The sequence below is a fragment of the Oncorhynchus mykiss genome, chromosome 1 (assembly GCF_013265735.2).
Source record: "Oncorhynchus mykiss isolate Arlee chromosome 1, USDA_OmykA_1.1, whole genome shotgun sequence".
NCBI lineage: Eukaryota > Metazoa > Chordata > Actinopteri > Salmoniformes > Salmonidae > Oncorhynchus > Oncorhynchus mykiss.
Genome location: NC_048565.1, coordinates 15,694,705 through 15,717,290, shown reverse-complemented (window position 1 = coordinate 15,717,290; position 22,586 = coordinate 15,694,705). Strand labels below are relative to the sequence as shown.

General features: G+C 44.0%; 1 protein-coding gene across 1 annotated transcript; it reads right to left on the bottom strand.

Moving 5' to 3' along the window:
* Positions 1 to 516: 516 nt before the first annotated feature.
* Positions 517 to 22,481, bottom strand: LOC110490510 (GTP-binding protein Di-Ras1). Its single transcript, XM_021563971.2, has 2 exons — positions 22,079 to 22,481; positions 517 to 1,866 (listed from the first exon to the last, which is right to left on the bottom strand). The coding sequence occupies exon 2, from the start codon at positions 1,772 to 1,774 to the stop codon at positions 1,178 to 1,180; it is 597 nt and encodes a 198-aa protein (XP_021419646.1). The 5' UTR covers positions 1,775 to 1,866; positions 22,079 to 22,481; the 3' UTR covers positions 517 to 1,177.
* Positions 22,482 to 22,586: the final 105 nt, after the last annotated feature.

The window sequence follows — 22,586 nt, the reverse complement described above, 5'->3', positions numbered from 1 at the left end:
AAACAAATAACTTCTTCTGAAACTGGTCAGTCTATTCTTGTTCTGAGAAATGAAGTCTATTCCATGCAAGAAATTGCCAAGAAACTGAAGATCTGGTACAGCGCTGTGTACTACTCCCTTCACAGAACAGCACAAACTGTCTCGAACCAGAATAGAAAGAGTAGTGGGAGGCCCTGGTGCACAACTGAGCAACATCAACAGTAAAGAGGCAACTCTGGGATGCTGGCCTTCTAGGCAGAGTTCCTCTGTCCAGTGTCTGTGTTCTTTTGTCCATCTTAATCTTTTATTTTTATTGGCCAGTCTGAGATATGGCTTTTTCTTTGCAACTCTGCCTAGAGGGCCAGGATCCCAGAGTAGCCTCTTCACTGTTGACGTTGAGACTGGTGTTTTGCGTGTACTTAATGAAGCTGTATATATTCCATTAAAAAATCTGCTGTTTCCAGCTACAATAGTAATTTACAACATTAACAATGTCTACACTGTATTTCTGATCAATTTGATGTTATTTTAATGGACAAAGAATGTGCTTTTATTTCTATGGACATTTCTATGTGACCCTAAACCTTTGAACTGTAGTGTATGTTTCACAGTGCTGAGATTTAATTTGAAGTGCAAAGTCTCCATGGAACTATGGCACAACGTCCCAAGAACACCCTAAAAACATCCTCGGAACAAACCGGGAACAAGACAAAACCTCCAGGGGACATTGACACAACATCCTGACGACTTTAGGCGACCATTTTGTGATGTCCTGGGGACGTCTTAACAACTCATTATTGTTTGCAGGGTGTCTCATATTAGCAGGAGAGAGACAGCTATAGGAGAAAAGGGCAAACGTGGGGTGAATAATATTGAAATGGGTTCTGAGTTTGTAATAATGCCCTGAACTTGAGAGGATATCAATTGTCAGGGCTCCATATTCTTTCATTTTTCTCATCAAAGTAGAATTGCATCAAGGCTTGAACTTCTCTTCTCTTTGAACTTGAATAGCCTCTTTGTGGGGGGGTCACCTCTGTTGGGATAAAATAACCCCTCTCAGACGAGCCCCGTCCCACCCCTACCTTCCCTCCATTCCTCGAAGTGACTCTCTTCAAGAACATCTACACTTTGCACCACCACCACCACCTTCCCCAACCCCAGTCTTTCCTTCTAAGGGTCAGGCATCAACTCTCCCTCCCTACATGATGCTGCACTTGCCCTTGAGCTTGTCGGCACGCTTCTGCTTGCCGGAGCGCTTGCCATCGATGCTCAGACACATGTTCCTCTTCTTCTCCAGGGTGAGCAGCTCCTGGAAGAGCTCTTTGACGTTGTAGTTCATCTTGGCAGAGGTTTCCATGAAGGCACACTTCCATGCTGTAGCCTGCGCCTCACCCTCCGTGGTCTCCACCTCACGCTGGGTTTCGTCACTCTTGTTGCCTACCAGCATGACAGGGATGGCGTCCACGCTGCCCTTGATGGCAAGCACCTGCTGGTAGATGGGCTTGAGCTCCTCTAGGGACTGGCGGCTGGTGACAGAGTAGACCAGGATGAAGGCGTGGCCCTTGGATATGGACAAGCGCTGCATGGCGGGAAACTGGTGGCTGCCCGTTGTGTCGGTGATCTGGAGGGTGCACACGCTCTTGTCACAGCTGATCACCTGACGGTAGGTGTCCTCCACAGTGGGGATGTAGGTGTCCCGGAAGGTGCCCTTGACGAAGCGGAGGACCAGGGAGCTCTTGCCCACGCCACCGGCCCCAAACACCACCACACGGTAGTCGTTGCTCTGCTCCGGCATGCTGGGCTCTTGGGGGGGTTTCCTAAGACCTGTTTCCTAAAATCTAAGGTTTAGCTAAGACCTCAGTTTTCCTAAGACCTGTTTCCTAAGACCTAAGGAAGAGAGAAGAAAGAGAAGATCAGGTAATCAATAGAGGGGATCAGAAGCAGTATCAGGAAAAACATGAATGCCATTCTTTGTTGATTCAAATCAAATCTAATTTTATTGGTGACATATACAGTGCCTGGCGAAAGTATTCGGCCCCCTTGAACTTTGCGACCTTTTGCCACATTTCAGGTTTCAAACATAAAGATATAAAACTGTATTTTTTTGTGAAGAATCAACAACAAGTGGGACACAATCATGAAGTGGAACGACATTTATTGGATATTTCAAACTTTTTTAGCAAATCAAAAACTGAAAAATTGGGCGTGCAAAATTCGCAATACCAACTTTTGCTGCGATTACAGCTGTAAGTCGCTTGGGGTATATCTCTATCAGTTTTGCACATCGAGAGACTGACCATTCCATTGTAGATTTTGCTTTATGTTTTGGATCATTGTCTTGTTGGAAGACAAATCTCCGTCCCAGTCTCAGGTCTTTTGCAGACTCCATCAGGTTTTCTTCCAGAATGGTCCTGTATTTGGCTCCATCCATCTTTCTGTCCCTGCTGAAGAAAAGCAGGCCCAAACCATGATGCTGCCACCACCATGTTTGACAGTGGGGATGGTGTGTTCAGGGTGATGAGCTGTGTTGCTTTTACGCCAAACATAACATTTTGCATTGTTACCAAAAAGTTCAATTTTGGTTTCATCTGACCAGAGCACCTTCTTCCACATGTTTGGTGTGTCTCCCAGGTGGCTTGTGGCAAACTTTAAACAACACTTTTTATGGATATCTTTAAGAAATGGCTTTCTTCTTGCCACTCTTCCATAAAGGCCAGATTTGTGCAATATACGACTGATTGTTGTCCTATGGACAGAGTCTCCCACCTCAGCTGTAGATCTCTGCAGTTCATCCAGAGTGATCATGGGCCTCTTGGCTGCATCTCTGATCAGTCTTCTCCTAGTATGAGCTGAAAGTTTAGAGAGACGGCCAGGTCTTGGTAGATTTGCAGTGGTCTGATACTCCTTCCATTTCAATATTATCGCTTGCACAGTGCTCCTTGGGATGTTTAAAGCTTGGGAAATCTTTTTGTATCCAAATCCGGCTTTAAACTTCTTCACAACAGTATCTCGGACCTGCCTGGTGTGTTCCTTGTTCTTCATGATGCTCTCTGCGCTTTTGACGGACCTCTGAGACGCCCAATTTTTCAGTTTTTGATTTGTTAAAAAAGTTTGAAATATCCAATAAATGTCGTTCCACTTCATGATTGTGTCCCACTTGTTGTTGATTCTTCACAAAAAAATACAGTTTTATATCTTTATGTTTGAAGCCTGAAATGTGGCAAAAGGTCGCAAAGTTCAAGGGGGCCGAATACTTTCGCAAGGCACTGTATGTTAAATGCGAAACTGTAGCTCGGTAGTTGGAGTGTCATGTAGGCCTATTGCATTTTCATACGCGAGCTCATGTACATGACAATGAGTGTAAAGGAGGTGGTTCAGTAAGCTATGCTTGCATTTTGAATAACCTTGCCCAGGCTTTAGCTCAGTGGGCTAACACAATCCTGAGGTGACAGACAACCCAGGTTCAATACCAATCAGTCACATGAGCACAGGTTCAGACATGCAAATAAGTACACACGTGGTGGTGTTAAGGTATGTGTCTGTGCGCAGGCATGTGTGTGAAAGATCGTGTGTTTGCTGCCATCAGCACTATAGTCAGGGTGTATTAGGAAGTCATTAATCTTGCTGTGGCTGAGCAGTGGGCTATCAGTCTTTGGGTGTGTAGGTGGAGAAACCAGGTGGAATGGAAGGGGGCCAAGCCTGGGGAGGGCTGACAGATTGTCACTCTGAGTGGGAAGATGACTGAGTGAGAGACTAAGAGGAAGAACAATCCGGATCTAGTGTCAGAATGTGTCACGCCTTGATCTGTTTCACCTGTCTTTGTTATTGTCTCCACCCCCCTCCAGGTGTCACCCATCTTCCCCATTAGCCACTGTGTATTTATACATGTGTTCTCTATTTGTCTATCTGTTTCCAGTTTGTCTTGTTTGTCAAGCTTACCAGCATTTGTCCTGTCAGCGCTTGGTTTTTTTCCAGCCTCTCTTTTTCTCGACCTCCTGGTTTTTGACCCTTGCCTTCCCTGTCCTGACCCTGAACCCACCCACCTGACCACTCTGCCTGACCGTAAGCCTGCCTGCCGTCCTGTACCTTTGCCCCTTTCTGGATTTCAGACCTCTGCCTGACCTGACCCTGAGCCTTCCTGTCGTCCTGTACCTTTGCCTCTGTTGCTGTAATAAACACTGTTACTTCAACACTGTATGTGTCTGGGTCTTACCTTATCCTGATAAGAATGACTAATTCAAGGTTTTGGTTGGGGGGTTTGCTCAAACATAGGGACATGGTCAAAAGAGCGTTTTGCCAGCTTTCTGTCTGTTATTCAAGTGATCACTATCAGTTCTATCTATGCACTCCAAGTGACATTAAAAACACTCAAAATATCACTTCAACTATATTACTGCAGTTTAAGTGTCAACCCAGACTATTCCAGGCAATCAAAAGCCATAACCAAGGCCATCCAGGTGACCATCAAAATGGAATATCAAGGTACATAGGACAAGACAACACTCATCTACAAGACAGTCTACCAGGACTTGATTCATGGGTCTCTGAAGGTTGCTGGAGCATTTTTTTAAACCGAATGGTATGCCCTTAAACTCAGAGACCATAGGGGAGACAACTTAATATTGGATCTGCTATCAGCAACATCTCTAGTTGTTGACTTTCAAAAAACACAAGATTCCAAGAATTCCTCTAAGATCAAGAATGGAGTTCCTTCAGTAAGTAGAGCAGTAGTGGAAATACCCCAACCATTAATGTCTACTGCAGGAGAGTGCTTGAGTACAGAGACACTGACATGATTGGGATTCGGATAATGGAGGGTCTAGGTGTCACAAATCAACAGCTAAAAGTCAATCACTGTGAATAGAGATTTAAAGGGTTACATAATAGGTAGCATTCTCCACCTCTATGCCTTGCTTGTCTTGTGAGTATTTATCATTAAAGCTGAGCAGGTAGAAGCAATATCATCACACCCATGATCGTTTACGTTAAAGGGATAGTCCACTCTAGCTTCACAAGGTGTGGGACATAGACTCATCTCGACATGAGACCACATCTGATGTCTGAAAACATCTGAGCAACTTGGATTTTTCAAGCAAACTATCATTCGAATGTACTGTACTAGAAGACTACACCATGTTGCTCCTACCTATTCAGTGCTTTCAGCTCAGCGAACAGTAGGAGACATATTTCCCTGTGTGGGTTTCTGAGCCTTGTATGTTACAGCCAAATGATTCCCATGGACCAGACAGATGCTAGATGGACCTCCGCTGTTCGTCTGTGGATGAAGGCTCCTGTGCGGCACCATGCATAGTAATCTGTTTGTAGTACTGTTTGTAGTACATCCCACCCATTACAATGAGCCTGTTGTCCTATAGCACCTCCCACCAGTCTCCTCTGGGGTAATTTACATCTTTTAGCTGGACTTTGATTAATGCATACAAGGTTGTCCTTATGCTAGTAAACAGTGAAAATAACTGGTTGTTGCTTACAGCACAATGTTAATGTTGTTGCTTATAGCACAACATTAATGTCCTGTATGATGAACTTAAAAAACAACTCTGATTTTATGTCAGGTTTGTTCATATTTCTACATATTGAAATGGTGATGTGTCACTCCTAGGGTTTAAGTCACTGCTCTGTCTCTGTCGGTGCCTGCTGTACTGGTGTCCACCCAGAGAGATTGCTGGGTTGGTAATGAAGGCTCTGTGGACCAGTGGAGAGATAGGGTCCCCAGCCAGAGACGTTTCCATACTACCACCCCCATCTATCTGCCTGTGATAGCAATGCGTAATGACAGCCTGGACACTGCTGCTCTGGGCTCCCCCTGGCCTGCATGTCTGGTGGCCAGACCATATAGCCCAAGAGGCCACTGTTAGCCCAAGAGGCCATTTCCAGGGAAATTCTCTCCCGGCTACGGTTACATTGTCATTTGTTCCATGATTTACAGTGCCTTCACTGTAAAGGCACTGTTCCTTCACTCCTTGACTTTCTCGTCATTTTGTTATGTTACAAGGTGGGATTAAAATGGATTTAATTTACATTTTTTGGTCAACGATCTACACAAAATTCTAACATTTGAAAGAACTAAAATGAACAATAAAACACTAATATATCTTGATTACTTACAGTACCAGTCAAAAGTTTGGACACACCTGCTCACTTAAGGGTTTTTCTTTATTTTTTTAAAACTATTTTCTACATTGTAGAATAATAGTGAAGACATCAAAACTATGAAATAACACATATGGAATTGTGAGGTAACCAAAAAAGTGTTAAACAAATCAAAATATATTTTATATTTTCACACTCTTGGCATTCTCTCAACCAGCTTCACCTGGAATGATTTTACAACAGTCTTGAAGGAGTTCCCACATATGCTGAGCACTTGTTGCCAGATTTTGCTTCACTCTGTGGTCCAACTCATCCCAAACCCTCTCAATTGGGTTGAGGTCGGGTGATTGTGGAGGCCAGGTCATCTGATGCAGCACTCCATCACTCTCCTTCTTGGTCAAATAGCCCTTACACAGCCTGGAGGTGTGTTGGGTTCATTGTCCTTTTGAAAAACAAATGATAGTCCCACTAAGCGTGGTTTCTTTGCAGCAATTCGACCATGGAGGCCTGATTCACGCAGTCTCCTCAGAACAGTTGATGTTGAGATGTATCTGTTACTTGAACTCTGTGAAGTTTGTATTTGGTCTACAATTTCTGAGGTTGGTAACTCTATGAACTTATCCTCTGTAGCAGAGGTAACTCTGGGTCTTCCTTTCATGTGGCGGTCCTCCTGAGAGACAGTTTCGTCATAGTGCTTGATGGTTTTTGTGACTGCACTTGAAGAACCTTTCAAAGTTCTTGACATTTTCCAGATTGACTGACCTTTATGTCTTAAAATAATGATGGACTGTCGTTTCTCTTTGCTTACTTGAACTCAAATGCATTTAGAAGGAAAGAAATTCCACAAATGAACTTTTAACAAGGCACACCTGCTATTTGAAATGCATTCCAGGTGACAACCTCATGAAGCTCGTTGAGAGAATGTCAAGAGTGTGCAAAGCTGTCATCAAGGCAAACAATGGCTACTTTGAAGAATCTCAAATATATAATATATTTTGATTTGTTTAACCCTTTTTTGGTTACTACATGATTCCATATGTGTAATTTCATCATTTTGATGTATTCACTACTTTATACAATGTAGAAAATAGTAAAAAATAAAGAAAAACCCTTACATGACTAGGTGTGTCCAAATTTGAGTAATTACATGTTAGAATCACCGTTGGCAATTATTACAGCTGTGAATCTTTCTGGGTAAGTCTCTAAGATTTGCACACCTGGATTGTACAATATTTGAACATTATTCTTTTAAAATTCTTCAAGCTCTAACAAGTTGGTTGTGGATCATTGCTAGACAGACATTTTCAAGTCTTGCCATAGATTTTCAAGATGATTTAAGTCAAAACTGTAACTAGGCCACTCGGTAACATTCATTGTCGTCTTGGTAAGCAACTCCAGTGTATTTTTGGCCTTGTGTTTTAGGTTATTGTCCTGCTAAAAGGTGAATTTGTCTCCCAGTACCTGTTGGAAAGCAGACTGAACCAGGTTTTCCTCTAGGATTTTTCCTGTGCAGAACTCTATTCCATCTCTTTTTATCCAAAAAAACTCCCTAATCCTTGCAGATGACAAGCATACCCATAACATGATGCAACCACCACCATGCTTAAAACTATGTAGAGTGGTACTCTGTGATGTGTTGTGTTGGATTTGCCCCAAACATAGCGTGTTGTATTCAGGACATACAGTTAATTTCTTTGCCACGTTTTTTGCTGTTTTACTTTAGTGCCTTATTGCAAACAAGATGCATGTTTTGCAATATTTGTATTCTGTACAGTCTTCCTTCTTTTCACTCTGTCATTTAGGTTAGTATTGTGGAGTGATTACAATGTTGTTGATCTATTCTCAGTTATCATATCACAAACATTAAACTCTGTAATTGATTTTAAGTCACTACTGGCCTCATGGTGAAATCCCTTAGCAGTTTCCTTCCTCTCCGGCAACTGAGTTAGGAATGACACCTGTATCTTTGTAGTGACTGGGTGTATTGATACACCATCCAAAGTGTAATTAATAACTTCACCATGCTCAAAGGGATATTCAATATCTGTTTGTTTTTTACCCATCTACCAATAGGTGTCCTTTTTGCAAGGCATTTGAAAGCCTCCCTGGTCTTTGTGGTTGAATCTCCGTTTGAAATCTCCTCTCAACTGAGGAATCTTACAGATAATTGTATGTGTGGGATACATAGATGAGGTAATCATTCAAAAATCATGTTAAACACTACTATTGCACACAGAGAGTCCATGCAACTTATGTGACTTGTTAAGCAAATATTTACTCCTGAACTTTTTAAGCTTGCCATAACAAAGGGGTTGAATACTTATTGACTTAAGACATTTCAGCTTTTCATTTTCTATTCATTTGTAAACATTTCTAAAAACACAATTCCACTCTGACATTATGGGGTATTGTGTGTAATCCAGTGACACAAAATATAAATGTCATCAATTTTACATTCAGGCTGTGACACAACAAAATGTGGAATAGACACCTAATATTGTTTCATCACATTATAAATAACTTACAAATAGATCAATTCAATCTCCCTATATAGTTAATGTTAATGTTATAGTTAATGTTATATTTTGACTATATGAAAAGAGCTTAAAGATCAAAATATTATAAGTAATTTCACACAAAGTGTCACCTCCAGAAGGAGCTTTTTTTAGTCGCTCATGTCTAACGTCATCCCTCTACCCACAGTGAGAGACAGATTTAGAAGAATGACTTGAAGGTCTGGTAATCAATCTACTCCCAAGATTTGGTTCATGCATGCTCGCCCTGTGCGTGTGTGTGTGTGTGTGTCTGTGCGCGCGCGTGTGTGTGCGTGTGTGTGTGTGTGTGTGTGTGTGTGTGTGTGTGTGTGTGTGTGTGTGTGTGTGTGTGTGTGTGTGTGTGTGTGTGTGTGTGTGTGTGCGTGTGTGTGTGTGTGTGTGTTCCCTCCCCCTGCAGCTCTGATATTTCTCCGTTGTGTGTATTGTTTTCTACAGATCTCTGGGAGATCTGGTTACTGTGGTAACAAGGCCCAGAGGAAAATCTATGACAGAGGAAGAGAGGGTGTGTGTGTGTGTGTGTGTGTGTGTGTGTGTGTGTGTGTGTGTGTGTGTGTGTGTGTGTGTGTGTGTGTGTGTGTGTGTGTGTGTGTGTGTGTGTGTGTTAAAGGAGATAGACAAAGACAGCAGAGGGGTGATGACTTGTACATTTTGGGACAGGTTAAAAACATGTCATCGCCCCTGTCATCACTCAGTTGCCATGGTTACCTGCCCACATGCTTTTATGTCATATCCTTTTTCAGAGAGGTCAACAACACAACAAGAGAATGTCAGGGATTGACGTCAAATTTTCTCAGACTCTCTTTCTGAAATTGACAGTATGGCAATTCCTATCATTGTCAAATGTTTGGACCATTACTGAGAATTGACAACTTGCTAGCCATATAGAGTACCACAGTTTGAACCATAATACCCATAAAACCTAGAGGTCAAATAGGGAAATGGTTCCAATCGTTTTTCTACCATTCATTTTTCCCATGAGGGATTTTAGACACACTTAAAATAAGGGCTGTATCTTGTGTAGGCTTCCCTGGCGTGAGTCAGAGCCTAGAGCCTAGAGCCTAGAGTCTCCCTCCAGTCCGGAGCTGCCAGAGCCGCCCTTCACTCCGAAGCCGCCGCCCCTCAGTTCAGTGGCACCCTCTACGAGGGTCTTCAGTCCGGGGCCAGTTGTGAGGGTCCCCGCTCCAGAGGCGCCACCTAAGTGGGCCAAGACTGAGGTGGAGCGGGGTCCACGTCCCAACCCGAGCCGCCGCCATACAGAAGGCCCACCCGGACTCTTCCCTTTAGAGTCAGGTTTTGCGGCCGGAGTCCGCACCTTTGGGGGGGTACTGTCACGCCCTGGCCATAGAGGCTTTCTATTCTCTATTTTGGTTAGGCCAGGGTGTGACAAGGGTGGGCGTTCTATGTTCTTTTTTCTGTTTTTGTCTTTCTTTGTTTTTGGCCGGGTATGGTTCTCAATCAGGGACAGCTGTCTGTCGTTGTCTCTGATTGAGAACCATACTTAGGTAGCTCTTGCCCACATGGGTTTTGTGGGGAGTTATTTTCTGTTTTGTGTGTTTTGCACCTGACGGAGCTGTTTTGGTTGTTCCTTGTGTTACTTTGTATTTAGTGTTCAGTGCTATTTAATAAAATGACGAACACGTACCACGCTGCACCTTGGTCCTCACCTTCTTCCGCCAACGACCGTTACACATATCCTATCTGTGTAACGCCTAGCCGTCTGCATAGATGCCTACCTACTGTAGTAACCATATTCACACCAGCATTTCATATTACAGTAATAACTATCTAAAAACACAAACCACCACATTGTAAGAATGCCAAAGCTACATATCTCATCGCTCCACCACCAACATCAACAACAACAGCCAAGATGGAGAACTCATCCAGAGAATCGTCCAGTGAACAACATGGCTTCCTCACACACACCTAATGAATGGCATTGTCTGTGGCAGGCATGTAACAGCCCAGATAAAGGGAGTAGTTCTGACATCTCTTAGGCCCAGCTTAGTGCCTCTCTTCCCTGCCTGCCTCCCCCAGTGTAGTCTTGGGCTTTGTGTGGACGACACCCTTGAGAATGCAGCACGCTGTCCTGAGAATGTGTGTTTGAGCGAAACGTGCTGATGCTAACAACAGTCCAAGGTGCCACACGTGATTAAGTATATAGCCTATCCTGGGGATGAGCTATCTACCAACACACACACAAACAACACACACACAGAGAGAGAGCAATCTATAATAGACATTAAGTGCCGTCCAGACCAGTATTGCCAGAATGGTGTGGGGGAGGTAGTAGACAGACCACAACAGTATGTCAAGAGAGAGGGATTTTGATGTTATGACAATTGGGAAATAATGCCAGCCTCCAATATCTTGATTCCTGTGCATTTTGGCGAGGAAAACCATGGCAACACAACTGCAAAACAATGGCAACACAAACACGTTTGCAGGCACGCACATCAATTTTTCAATGGTTGGACAGATTATTGAAACTCAGTCCCAGTTGAACACTTTTGAAACCTTGGCTGGGATTCCCTTACGACACGTTTATAGTGGCACCCACCACCCACCACCCGCCACACATCACTCACCACTAACCACCCACCATCACCACCCACCACAAACCACCCACCACTCACCCACTGTGCCACAACCCCATGGCACTAATAGACCCATCCACAAACATGAACAACCCCTAGTTCTCCCATACCCCTGAATGTTGAGATTTGAAACGATTGGATATGTTGGAAAATTTCACATCAACCAAAATGATAGCAGAAAAAAGTCATTGTAATATAGCGTAGGGTAGATTGGAATATTGTCAATGGTTAAAACGTTAATATATTCTTAACATCTGGTACAGGGGTCATTGATGTAGAGTTGGTTCCGGTTCGATTGGTGGTGGTAAAATGATTAATGATTCCCTATAGTGATCAAGATGTGATGATTGCCCCACTACTTTCCTAACACATGCTAAGGTTAGCGGATATAGAGTCAGGGGTGGCAGGTAGCCTGGCGGTTAGGAGCGTTGGGCCAGTAACAATATAAAATCTGTTTTGCCCTTAAGCATGGCAATTAACCCTAATTGCTCCAGAGTAGCCGTCAATAATGGCTGATCCCCTGGCTGGGACCCCACTCTCCGAGGGTGTCTCAGGGGGAGTGAGATATTCAAAAAACACATTTCCATTTCACACCTGTAGTGATTACCCACTTGTACATACAGAGAAACAGGACTATATAAGCACCCCTTAATTTTGATTATTATTATTATTTTTATTATCAGGGTCTCACCCCTACAATGCATCTTTCATACATCTGTCAGGACAGACGCTGGAAGACGAGAAGCAAGTACAGCAAGTGAATATTTAATGAATAAACAGACAGGAAACAAAACACGAACAGCATCTGGACAAGGGACACATTACGACATTAATGCCGACTCGGGAAAGAAACTGAGGAGGTGACAGATATAAGGGAGGTAATTAATAACGTGATGAGTCCAGGTGAGTCTGATGAAGCGCTGATGCGCGTAACGATGGTGACAGGTGTGCGTAATGATAAGCAGCCTGGTGACCATGAGCGTTAGCGAGGGGGAGCGGGAGCGGGAGCAGACGAGACAGTACCCCCCTCTCTAGGGGCGTCACCTGGCGTCCCACCTGGGGAAGCCCGACAGGCCGGCGAGGCATGGGAGCCCAACGAGCCGGCCGAGGCGTGGGATCCCGACGAGCCGGCCGAGGCGTGGGAGCCTGTGGAGCGGGCTGAGGCATGGCGTGGGAGCCTGATGAGCCAACCAAGGCTTGTGAGCCTCTGGAGCCAACCGAGGCTTGTGAGCCTCTGGAGCCAGCTGAGGCAAGGGAGCCTGACGAGCCAGCTGAGGCATCCCCGGTTGCTTCGACAGCGGCACCCGGACCCAAAGCCACCAACAAAAACAAAAAACTCCCTGATGCTTCTAATTGAGGAGTCATCATTCTGCAGGGACAGATGCTGGGAGACGAGAAGGAAATGTTCAAGGAGTGAATATTTAATTAATAAACAGACAGGAAACAAAACACAAACAGTGTCTGGACAAGGGACACATAACGACATTAATGCCGACTCAGAAAATAAATTGAGGAAGTGACAAAGAACCCTTTTAGAACCCTGTCTTCTGAATGTTCTCAAATGAAAAAAGGTTCCCAGCTGAACCCTTGAAGATCTCAAGATGTTTTTGTTTGTTCTAAGAGTGTACCTTGTCAACGCTGCAATAACAAGACCTTGTCAACGCTGCAATAACAAGACCTTGTCAACGCTGCAATAACAAGACCTTGTCAACGCTGCAATAACAAGACCTTGTCAACGCTGCAATAACAAGACCTTGTCAACGCTGCAATAACAATACCTTGCCAATGGTTCAATTCTATTAATAGGCAAAGAAAATGACCTACAGTACCTGGGTTAATGACCTACAGTACCTGGGTTAATTACCTACAGTACCTGGGTTAATTCTTTAGAACGTCCCATTGGGGGACCCTCCTGATGTCCAAGTGGGGGACCCTCCTGTCTTAGGTGTTCAGTGTCCCATCGTAAAAGACACCTCACCCTCTGCCCTACTAGGTCCTCAGTCTATAGCCCCCTCGCCTGTCGTCGCAGCAGGGGACCAGCTGAGCTCTCCTGCTGCGGCCTAGCATCACAACCCGGGGCCTTCCACCCAAGTATCCAGTCTCAGACTCCTTGTTGAGCTCTGTCGCTGCGACCTTGAGGTCTCCAGTCCGACTGTCCTCAGCTGACCCCATGCTGTGGGTCAAGATGACTCCTGTTCTTCCGCTGGGGGCCTCACCTGCCCTCACTGCCGAGGTCCTTCTGTTGCCTGTTTCTTGGCAGAGGTTGGCGCTCCTCTTCCACAACTGCTGCACAGCCTGCACTGGTATCGGCCTCATCAAACTGCCAGGTTCGGTGACCTCAAAAACCTACTTGCTGGGGTGGCCAGATGCACCAAAAAAACAATTCCTGCTTGACCAGATGCCTATGCTCTATGATGTTTCTGACCGGGTGGCCAGACACACTCAAGGACTGGACTTTCCCTTGTCTGGCTCCTTCACAGCTCTGCCTCTCTGTCCAAGTGAATGAACACACACAAGTGACCTTATGATAGAGCCTTTTGTTTAGAGTTCACATTTACACAGTACATGTGGGGGTGGCTGATAAAAAGGACAGTTCTGATTTAGCAGTTTCAGCACCACTTAATTATTAGTTAGTTGTACTTGCCCGACACCCCTTATTTTCTTATTAGTCGTACCTGCAAGTCACCTCACTTGTATTGGCCAATCACATTTCGCCTTTCCCCGTGCACCTCACTCAACCCCACTCCCACCGTCAGAGTGAGATTCCGGACAGAAGAGAATGGACTCGTTGGACTGTTTCCTCAAGTGTTTTTGTATTAGCCTGTGTGTTTGATTTTGTCCCTTACGTTATATATCATGTCATAGTATATACAATCTCTATACTACTATGTCATGATGTGTATTCTAGATAGCAGCATGTATACTGTCCTTCCACAGGCTACACTATGGGCCTGTATACACTGAGTGTACAAAACATTATGCTCTTTCCATGACATAAACTGACCAGGTGAATCCAGGAGAAAGCTAGGATCCCTTATTGAGATCACTTGTTAAATCCATTTCAATCAGTGTAGATGAAGGGGAGGAGACAGGTTAAATGTTTAAGACTTGAGACAATTGAAACATAGGTTGTGTACACTACCGGTCAAAAGTTTTAGAACACCTACTCATTCAAGGGTTATTCTTTATTTTTACTATTTTCTACATTGTATAATAATAGTGAAGAAATCAAAACTATGAAATAACACATATGGAAACATGTAGTAACCAAAAAAGTGTTAAACAAATCAAAATATATTTTATATTTGAGATTCTTCAAATAGCCACCCTTTCCCTTGATGACAGCTTCGCACACTTGGCATTCTCTCAACCAGCTTCATGAGGTAGTCACCTGGAATGCATTTCAATTAACAGGTGTGCCTTGTTAAAAGTTAATTTGTGGAATGTCTTTCCTTCTTAATGCGTTTGACCGAATCAGTTGTGTTGTGACAAGGTAGGGGGTATATAGAAGATAGCCCTATTTGGAAAAAGACCAAGTCCATATTATGGTAAGAAAAGCTCAAACAGCTCTCCTCTCCTTCCAGACTCACATTAAGCATCTCCAATCCAAAGTTAAATCGCAACAAAGCCTCCTTCACTCATGCTGCCAAACATACCCTCGTAAAACTGACCATCCTACCGATCCTCGACTTCGCAGATGTCATTTACAAAATAGCCTCCAGCAAATTGGATGCAATCTATCACAGTGCATTCCGTTTTGTTACCAAAGCCCAATATACTACCCACCACTGCGACCTGTGTGCTCTTGTTGGCTGGTCCTCGCTACATATTCATCGCCAAACCCACTGGCTCCAGGTCATCTATAAGTCTTTGCTAGGTAAAGCTCCGCCTTATCTCAGCTCACTGGTCACCATAGCAACACCCACCCATAGCGCGCACTCCAGCAGGAATTTCTCACTGGCCATCCCCAAAGCCAACACCTTCTTTGGCCGCCTTTCCTTCCAGTTCTCTGCTGCTAATGACTGGAAGGAATTGCAAAAATCGCTGAAGTTGGAGACTTATATCTCCCTCACTAACTTAAAGCGTCAGCTGTCAGAGCAGCTTACCAATCGCTGCAGCTGTGCACAGCCCATCTGAAAATAGCCCATCCAACCAACTACCTTCCTCATCCCCATATTGTTTTTGTATTTCTACTTGCACATTCTCATCTGCACATATATCACTCCAGTGTTAATTGCTCAATTGTAATTACTTCTATTGTGTTATTGACTGTATGTTTGTTTATCCCATGTGTAACTCTGTGTTGTTGTTTTTGTTGCACTGCTTTGCTTTATCTTGGCCAGGTCGCAGTTGTAAATGAGAACTTGTTCTCAACTGGCCTACTTGGTTAAATAAAGGTTAAATAAAATAAAATAAAAAATAAGCAAAGAGAAATGACAGTCCATCATTACTTTAAGGCATGAAAGTCAGTAAATACGGAAGACTTCAAACACTTTGAAAGTTTCTTCAAGTGCAGTCGCAAAAACCATCAAGCAGTATAATGAAACTGGCTCTCATGAGGACAGCCTCATAAATTGCAGCCCAAATAAATGCTTCACAGAGTTCATGCAACAGACTGTGTGAATCAGGCTATCATGGTCGAATTGCTGCAAAGAAACAAAAGGAAGGACACCAATAACAAGAAGAGACTTGGTTGGGGCAAGAAACACAAGCAATGGACATTAGATGGGTGGAAATTTGTCCTTTGGTCTAGAGTCCAAATTTGAGATTTTTGGTTCCAACCGCAGTGTTTTTGTGAGACGTGGAGTGGGTGAACGGATGATCTCTGCATGTGTATTTCCCACCGTAAAGCATGGAGGAGAAGGTGTTATGGTGTGGGGGTGCTTTGCTGGTGACACTGTCTGTGATTTATTTATAATTCTTCAAGGCATACTTAACCAGTATGACTACCACAGTATTCTGCAGCGATACGCCATCCCATCTGGTTTGGGCTTAGTGGGACTATCATTTGTTTTTCAGCAGGACAATAACTGCAAAAATCAAATCAAACAAGTATTTAAAGAGCAGCAGTAGAATAACAATAGCGAGACGATATACAGGGGGGTACAGAGTCAATGGGCAGGGGTACCGGTTAGTTGAGGTAATATGTACATGTAGGTAGAGTTATTAAAGTGACTATGCATAGATGGTAACAAAAGAGAGTAGCAGCGGTGTAAAGGGGGGGGGGGGGCAACGCAAATAGTATGGGTAGCCATTTGATTAGATGTTCAGGAGTCTTATGGCTTGGGGGGTAGAAGCTGTTTAGAAGCCTCTTGGACCTAAACTAGGTGCTCCGGTACCGCTAGCCGTGCGGTAGCAGAGAGAACAGTCTATGACTAGAGTGGCTGGAGTTTTTGACAATTTTTAGAGCCTTCCTCTGACACCTCCTGGTATATAGGTCCTGGATGGCAGGAACCTTGGCACCAGTGATGTACTGGGACGTTCGCACTACCCTCTGTAGTGCCTTGCGGTCGGAGGCTGAGCAGTTGCCATACCAGGCAGTGATGCAACCCGTCAGGATGCTCTCGATGGTGCAGCTGTAGAACCTTTTGAGGATCTGAGGACTGATGCCAAATCTTTTCAGTCTATTGAGGAGGAATAGGTTTTGTCGTGCCCTCTTCACAACTATCTTGGTGTGCTTGGACCATGTTAGTTTGTTGGTGATGTGGACACCATGAAACTTGAAGCTCTAAACCTACTCCACTGCAGCCACGTAAATGAAGGAGAGGTTGTTGTCCTGGCACCACACGGCCAGGTCTCTGACCTCCTCCCTATAGGCAGTCTTGTTGTCTCACTGTTGTGTCATCGGCAAACTTAATGATGGTGTTGGAGTTGTGTTTGGCCGTGCAGTCATGAGTGAACAGGGAGTACAGGAGGGGACTGAGCACGCACCCCTGAGGGGCCCGTGTTGAGGATCAGCGTGGCAGAAGTCTTGTTACCTACCCTTACCACCTGGGGGCGGCCCATCAGGAAGTCCAGGATCCAGTTGCAGAGGGAGGTGTTTGGTCCCAGGGTCCTTAGCTGATTGATGAGCTTTGAGGGCACTATGGTGTTGAACGCTGAGCTGTAGTCAATGAATAGCATTCTCACATAGGTGTTCCTTTTGTCCAGGTGGGAAAGGGCAGTGTGAAGCGCAATAGAGGTTGCATCATCTGTGGATCTGTTGGGGTGTTATGCAAATTGTAGTGGGTCTAGTGTTTCTGGAATAATGGTGTTGATGTGAGCCATGACCTCCTTTCAAAGCACTTCATGGCTACAGACGTGAGTGCCAAGGGTCGGTAGTCATTTAGGCTGGTTACCTTAGTGTTTTTGGGCACAAGGACTATGGTGGTCTGCTTAAAACATGTTGGTATTACAGACTCAGACAGGGAGAGGTTGTAAATGTCAGTGAAGACACTTGCCATTTGGTCAGCGCATTCTAGCAGTACACATCCTGGTATTCCGTCTGGCCCCACGGCCTTGTGAATGTTGACCTGTTTAAAGGTCTTACGCACATCGGCTGCGGAGAGCGTGATCACACAGTCGTCCAGAACAGCTGGTGCTCTCATGCATGTTTCAGTGTTATTTGCCTCGAAGTGAGCATAGAAGTAGTTTAGCTCATCTGGTAGGCTTGTGTCACTGGGCAACTCTCGGCTGTGCTTCCCTTTGTAGTCTGTAATGGTTTGCAAGCCCTGCCACATCCGATGAGCGTCAGAGCCGGTGTAGTAGGATTCAATCTTGGTCCTGTATAGACGCTTTGCCTGTTTGATGGTTTGTCGGAGGGAATAGCGGGATTTCTTATAAGCTTCTGGGTTAGAGTTCCGCTCAATGAAAGCGGCAGCTCTACCCTTTAGCTCAGTGTGGATGTTGCCTGTAATCCATGGTTTCTGGCTGGGGTATGTACATACAGTCACTGTAGGGACTACGTCATCGAGGCACTTATTGATGAAGCCAATGACTGATGTGATGTACTCCTCAATGCCATCGGAGGAATCCAGGACGTATTCTAGTCTGTGATAGCAAAACAGTCCTGTAGCTTAGCATCCACTTCATCTGACCACTTTTTTTTATTGATCTTGTCACTGGTGCTTCCTGCTTGTAAGCAGGAATCAAGACAATAGAATTATGGTCAGATTTGCCAAATGGAGGGTGAGGGGGAGCTTTGTATGCGTCTCTGTGTGTGGAGTAAAGGTGGTCCAGAGTTTTTTTCCCTCTGGTTGCACATTTGACACGCTGATAGAAATTTGGTAAAACAGATTTAAGTTTCCCTACATTAAAGTCCCCGGCTACTAAGAGCGCCGCCTCTGGGTGAGTGTTTTCTTGTTTGCTTATGGAGGAATACAGCTCATTCAATGCTGTCTTAGTGCCAGCCTCAGTCTGTGGTGGTATGTAAACAGCTACGAAAAATACGGATGAAAACTCTCTAGGTAGATAGTGTGGTCTACAGCTTATCATGAGAAACTCTACCTCAGGCGAGCAATAGCTTGAGACTTCCTTAAATATCATGCACGAGCTATTATTTACAAAAAGACATAGTCCGCCACCCCTTGTCTTACCAGACGCCACTGTTCTATCCTGCCGGTACAGCGTATAACCAGTCAGCTGTATGTTGGCAATGTCGTCGTTCAGCCACAACTCCGTGAAGCATAAGACATTATAGTTTTGAATGTCCCATTGGTAGCTCAGTCTTCTGCATAGGTCATCTATTTTATTGTTCAAAGATTGCACGTTTGCGAGCAGAATGGAAGGAAGTGGTTTATTCGATCAACTACTAAATCTCAAAAGGAAGCCCGCCCTCTGGTCTCTTTTTCTCTGCCTCCTCTTTACGCAAATCACAGAGACCTGGGCCTGTTCCTGAGAAAGCAGTATATTATTTGCATCGGATTCGTCAGACTCGTTAAAGGAAAAAAACGATTATTTCAGTCCGTGGTGAGTAATCGCAGTCCTGATGTCCAGAAGTTATTTTCGCTCATAAGAGATGGTAGCGGCAGCATTATGTACAAAATAAGTTACAGACAACGCAAATAAACGAACAAAAAACACAATCGGTTGGGGACATTTAAAACGTCATCCTTATTCTCAACACACCTCCAGGCTGTGTAAAGGCTATTTTACCAAGAAGGAGAGCGATGGAGTACTGCATCAGATGACCTGGCCTCCACAATCCCCCAACCTCAGCCAAATTGATATGGTTTGGGATGAGTCGAACCGCAGAGTGAAGGAAAAGCAGCCAACAAGTGCTCAGCATATGTGGGAACTGCTTCAAGATTGTTGGAAAAGCATTCCAGGTGATTCTGGTTGAGAGAATGCCAAGAGTGTGCAAAGCTATCACCAAGGGAAAGGGTGGCTATTTGAAGAACCTCAAATATAAAATATATTTTGATTTGTTTAACACTTTTTTGGTTACTACATGATTCCATATGTGTTATTTTATAGTTTTGATGTCTTCACTATTATTATACAATGTAGAAAATAGTAAAAATAAAGAATAACCCTTGAAGAGTAGGTGTACTCTTGACCGGTAGTGTATGTGTGCCATTCAGAGGGTGAATGGGTGAAACAAAAAATGTAAGTGCCTTTGAACAGGGTAAGGTAGTAGGTGCCTGGCACACCGGTTTGTGTCAAGATCTACAATGCTGCTGAGTTTTTCATCCTCAACAATTTCCCGTGTGTATCAAGAGCGGTCCATCACCCAAAGGAAATCCAGCCAACTGGACAGAACTGTGGGAAGCAATGGAGTCAACATCGGCGAGCATCCGCGTGGAACACTTTTGACACCTTCTAGAGTCCATGCCTTGAAAAAAATGAGGCTGTTCTGAGGGCAAAAGGGGGTGCAACTCAATATTAGGAAGGTGTTCTTAATGTTTGGTATACTCAGTGTGTATTGAATGTAAGTCAGTACTCATGTTTATCCCTTTCTATTCTTTCTACATGGAACTTCTTCTTATAGACTTTCATGCTGGTGAGCTGTCCAAACAGAGGACTGTGTGGTGTGGTTGAACCCAATATCTAATAAACCTGTTCGGACAGACCTGTTCGGACAGACCTGTGGTGACAGACCTGTGGTGACAGACCTGTTCGGACAGACCTGTGGTGACTGAAATCTATCCATTGGCACCTAATAGCTCTCTACTAGTTAGTGCCCATTCTACATGGTCCCCCCCAGATTGGACCTTTAGTATTTTTCACAACTGTTACATTCCTCAGTCTCCCTGCTGTTTTTCTTTCCCCTGTGTCATGTGCATGCATTTGCTCAGGTAACCTAAACCAGGGGTGTCAAACTCAATCAGGGCACGGGACAAACAGCTTATTATGTTTGTTTTTCAACAACAGAAAAGAAGGGAATACAACTGGCCCAAACTGGCAATTGTTTTATTAGAAAAGATTGGGCCCTTTATAATATCCTCTTATGTACATAGGATGCTGTATTAAAACAAAAGAAGAAATACATCATATTTGTCCAGCCTTTGCTGCTATGCTTGCAGATGTGCATAATATGCTGTGACCCTAATCAAAAAAGTATTGAATTACTCCAAATAACAAAAACGTACCTATAGGTTGTTGTGGCATTTAAAAGTAAAAGTGTTTCATTTTTTTCACTCTCCCTCCACTGAGTGCTGTCGGGACACATGAAAGCAGCGCAATTGAAGTTGAATTCACGAATGCGAGCACATTAGGCTGTAATTTCATAAATTAGAATACTCAACTGTTGACTCATTTATGCTCGCTTGTTTGTCCTATTGCCCAGGAGTAGTAATTTATACCCGCGTGTGAATCCTTTATCTTGTAACTTTTTGACAACCAAGATTACATTTTATGTAGGCTACAGCAATGACCAGTTGGAACTGCAACTTGGCATGGCCATTTCGTTTACAGCTTTATTTCGGGTAAAAGACTGATGATTTGATACAGAGCGCAGGCTGGCTCGTGTGTTGGTGGGTGTGAGGCAATGCCGTTTGGCTTGCAGCACTTTGACAGTGCTTGCTGTGACTTGTAGTGCAGCGCGTTGCGGACTGCATGGAAGTGGGCCAAAATGAATTGACAACCCAAATAATTGCGCAGGCCAGATAGAAATGTGTCACTGGCTGGATTCGGCCCGCGGGCCTTGTGTTTGACACGTGACCTAAACCCCATGGAAAATGTATGACATAATTGCAACCACGCGTCTTAGATAATCATCCAGGTATTTGACTTAACGGGCCAAACTGATTTAACGACACTAAATCCAAGCATCAATCACTCATTCATGGCATAATGTTTGGCGGCTACCTCCCCATTGTGGGTTGAATGTACGACACGTTGATGGCCCTCCATCACACGCACATTCCATATGCATGTCCATATGATATTATAGCAGCTACGATAGCCCTATAAAACAGTGAATCCTATGGTAAACTATGGGAAGTCAGAAATTAGATATACATCCAAATCATATTAAGCTTATACTTGCAAAGTTTATTGTGGGGTTAACTTTAATAGAGAAATGTAGGGTTTCGAGCCCTGCATAACACAAACTTATTTGAACACAACGGTGGTTGCCGGTCCGTCAGACGCATCTGATTTCATTCATAAACTTGTCTTGAAAACGCCGCGACAGTGTCTCATCCTATGACCAGGTATCATTATCACACGGCAAAACAAAGGATTGGCCTCATGATACCGCTGTAACATGTAGCCAAACGCAAATTAAAAATGTCCACCAGATACTGAACAATGGAAATTAGAATGTTGAATGAGTCAGTAGGCTAGATTAGTGGGGGAATGGAGAGTGAGTGAATGAATGGACGTACGTGTTGAGTTGAAATTAATCGAACTTACCTTAAGCTAACTTCCCCAGATCCGTTGTGATTTTGCGGATTTACATATGCCCGCATGTAACACTTGTAAAAAAAGACATTGACGCTAGAGTCCTTGTATAGTGGGTTAATAGCATTTTACCATTTGCGTGATGTGCTGTTTAGCCAGGTCCTCCTCTTTTTACTGCATCTCTCTCTCGCTCTTTCTGATTTAAACCCCCTGATGGCAAAGATAGGAGGTGCTTTACTTTCTATTTCGTCTCTCATCGAATACTGACGCAAGCGAATGGGCAGATCAATTACAGCAATCTTGCGCTCTTGACACTGTTTCCTGCTTTTCTGAAGATGTAAACTCCATCTTTCAGCTCAGCGTCTGAGATCTGTCTCTCATTCCACTCTGTCTTTGTCTTTATTCTTTTCAATACCTAATATGGTTGCCTGATTCAATCTTTGTAATTATTTTTAGGTTATAGACTATTATTGGTGAAACCTCAATGGTTTATTGTTTAGAGAAGCTGGAATAGTATCAT

What these genes read in the sequence shown, in the direction of transcription:
- LOC110490510 (XM_021563971.2), bottom strand. Translation starts at nt 1,774, where the DNA reads ATGCCGGAGCAGAGCAACGACTACCGTGTGGTGGTGTTTGGGGCCGGT.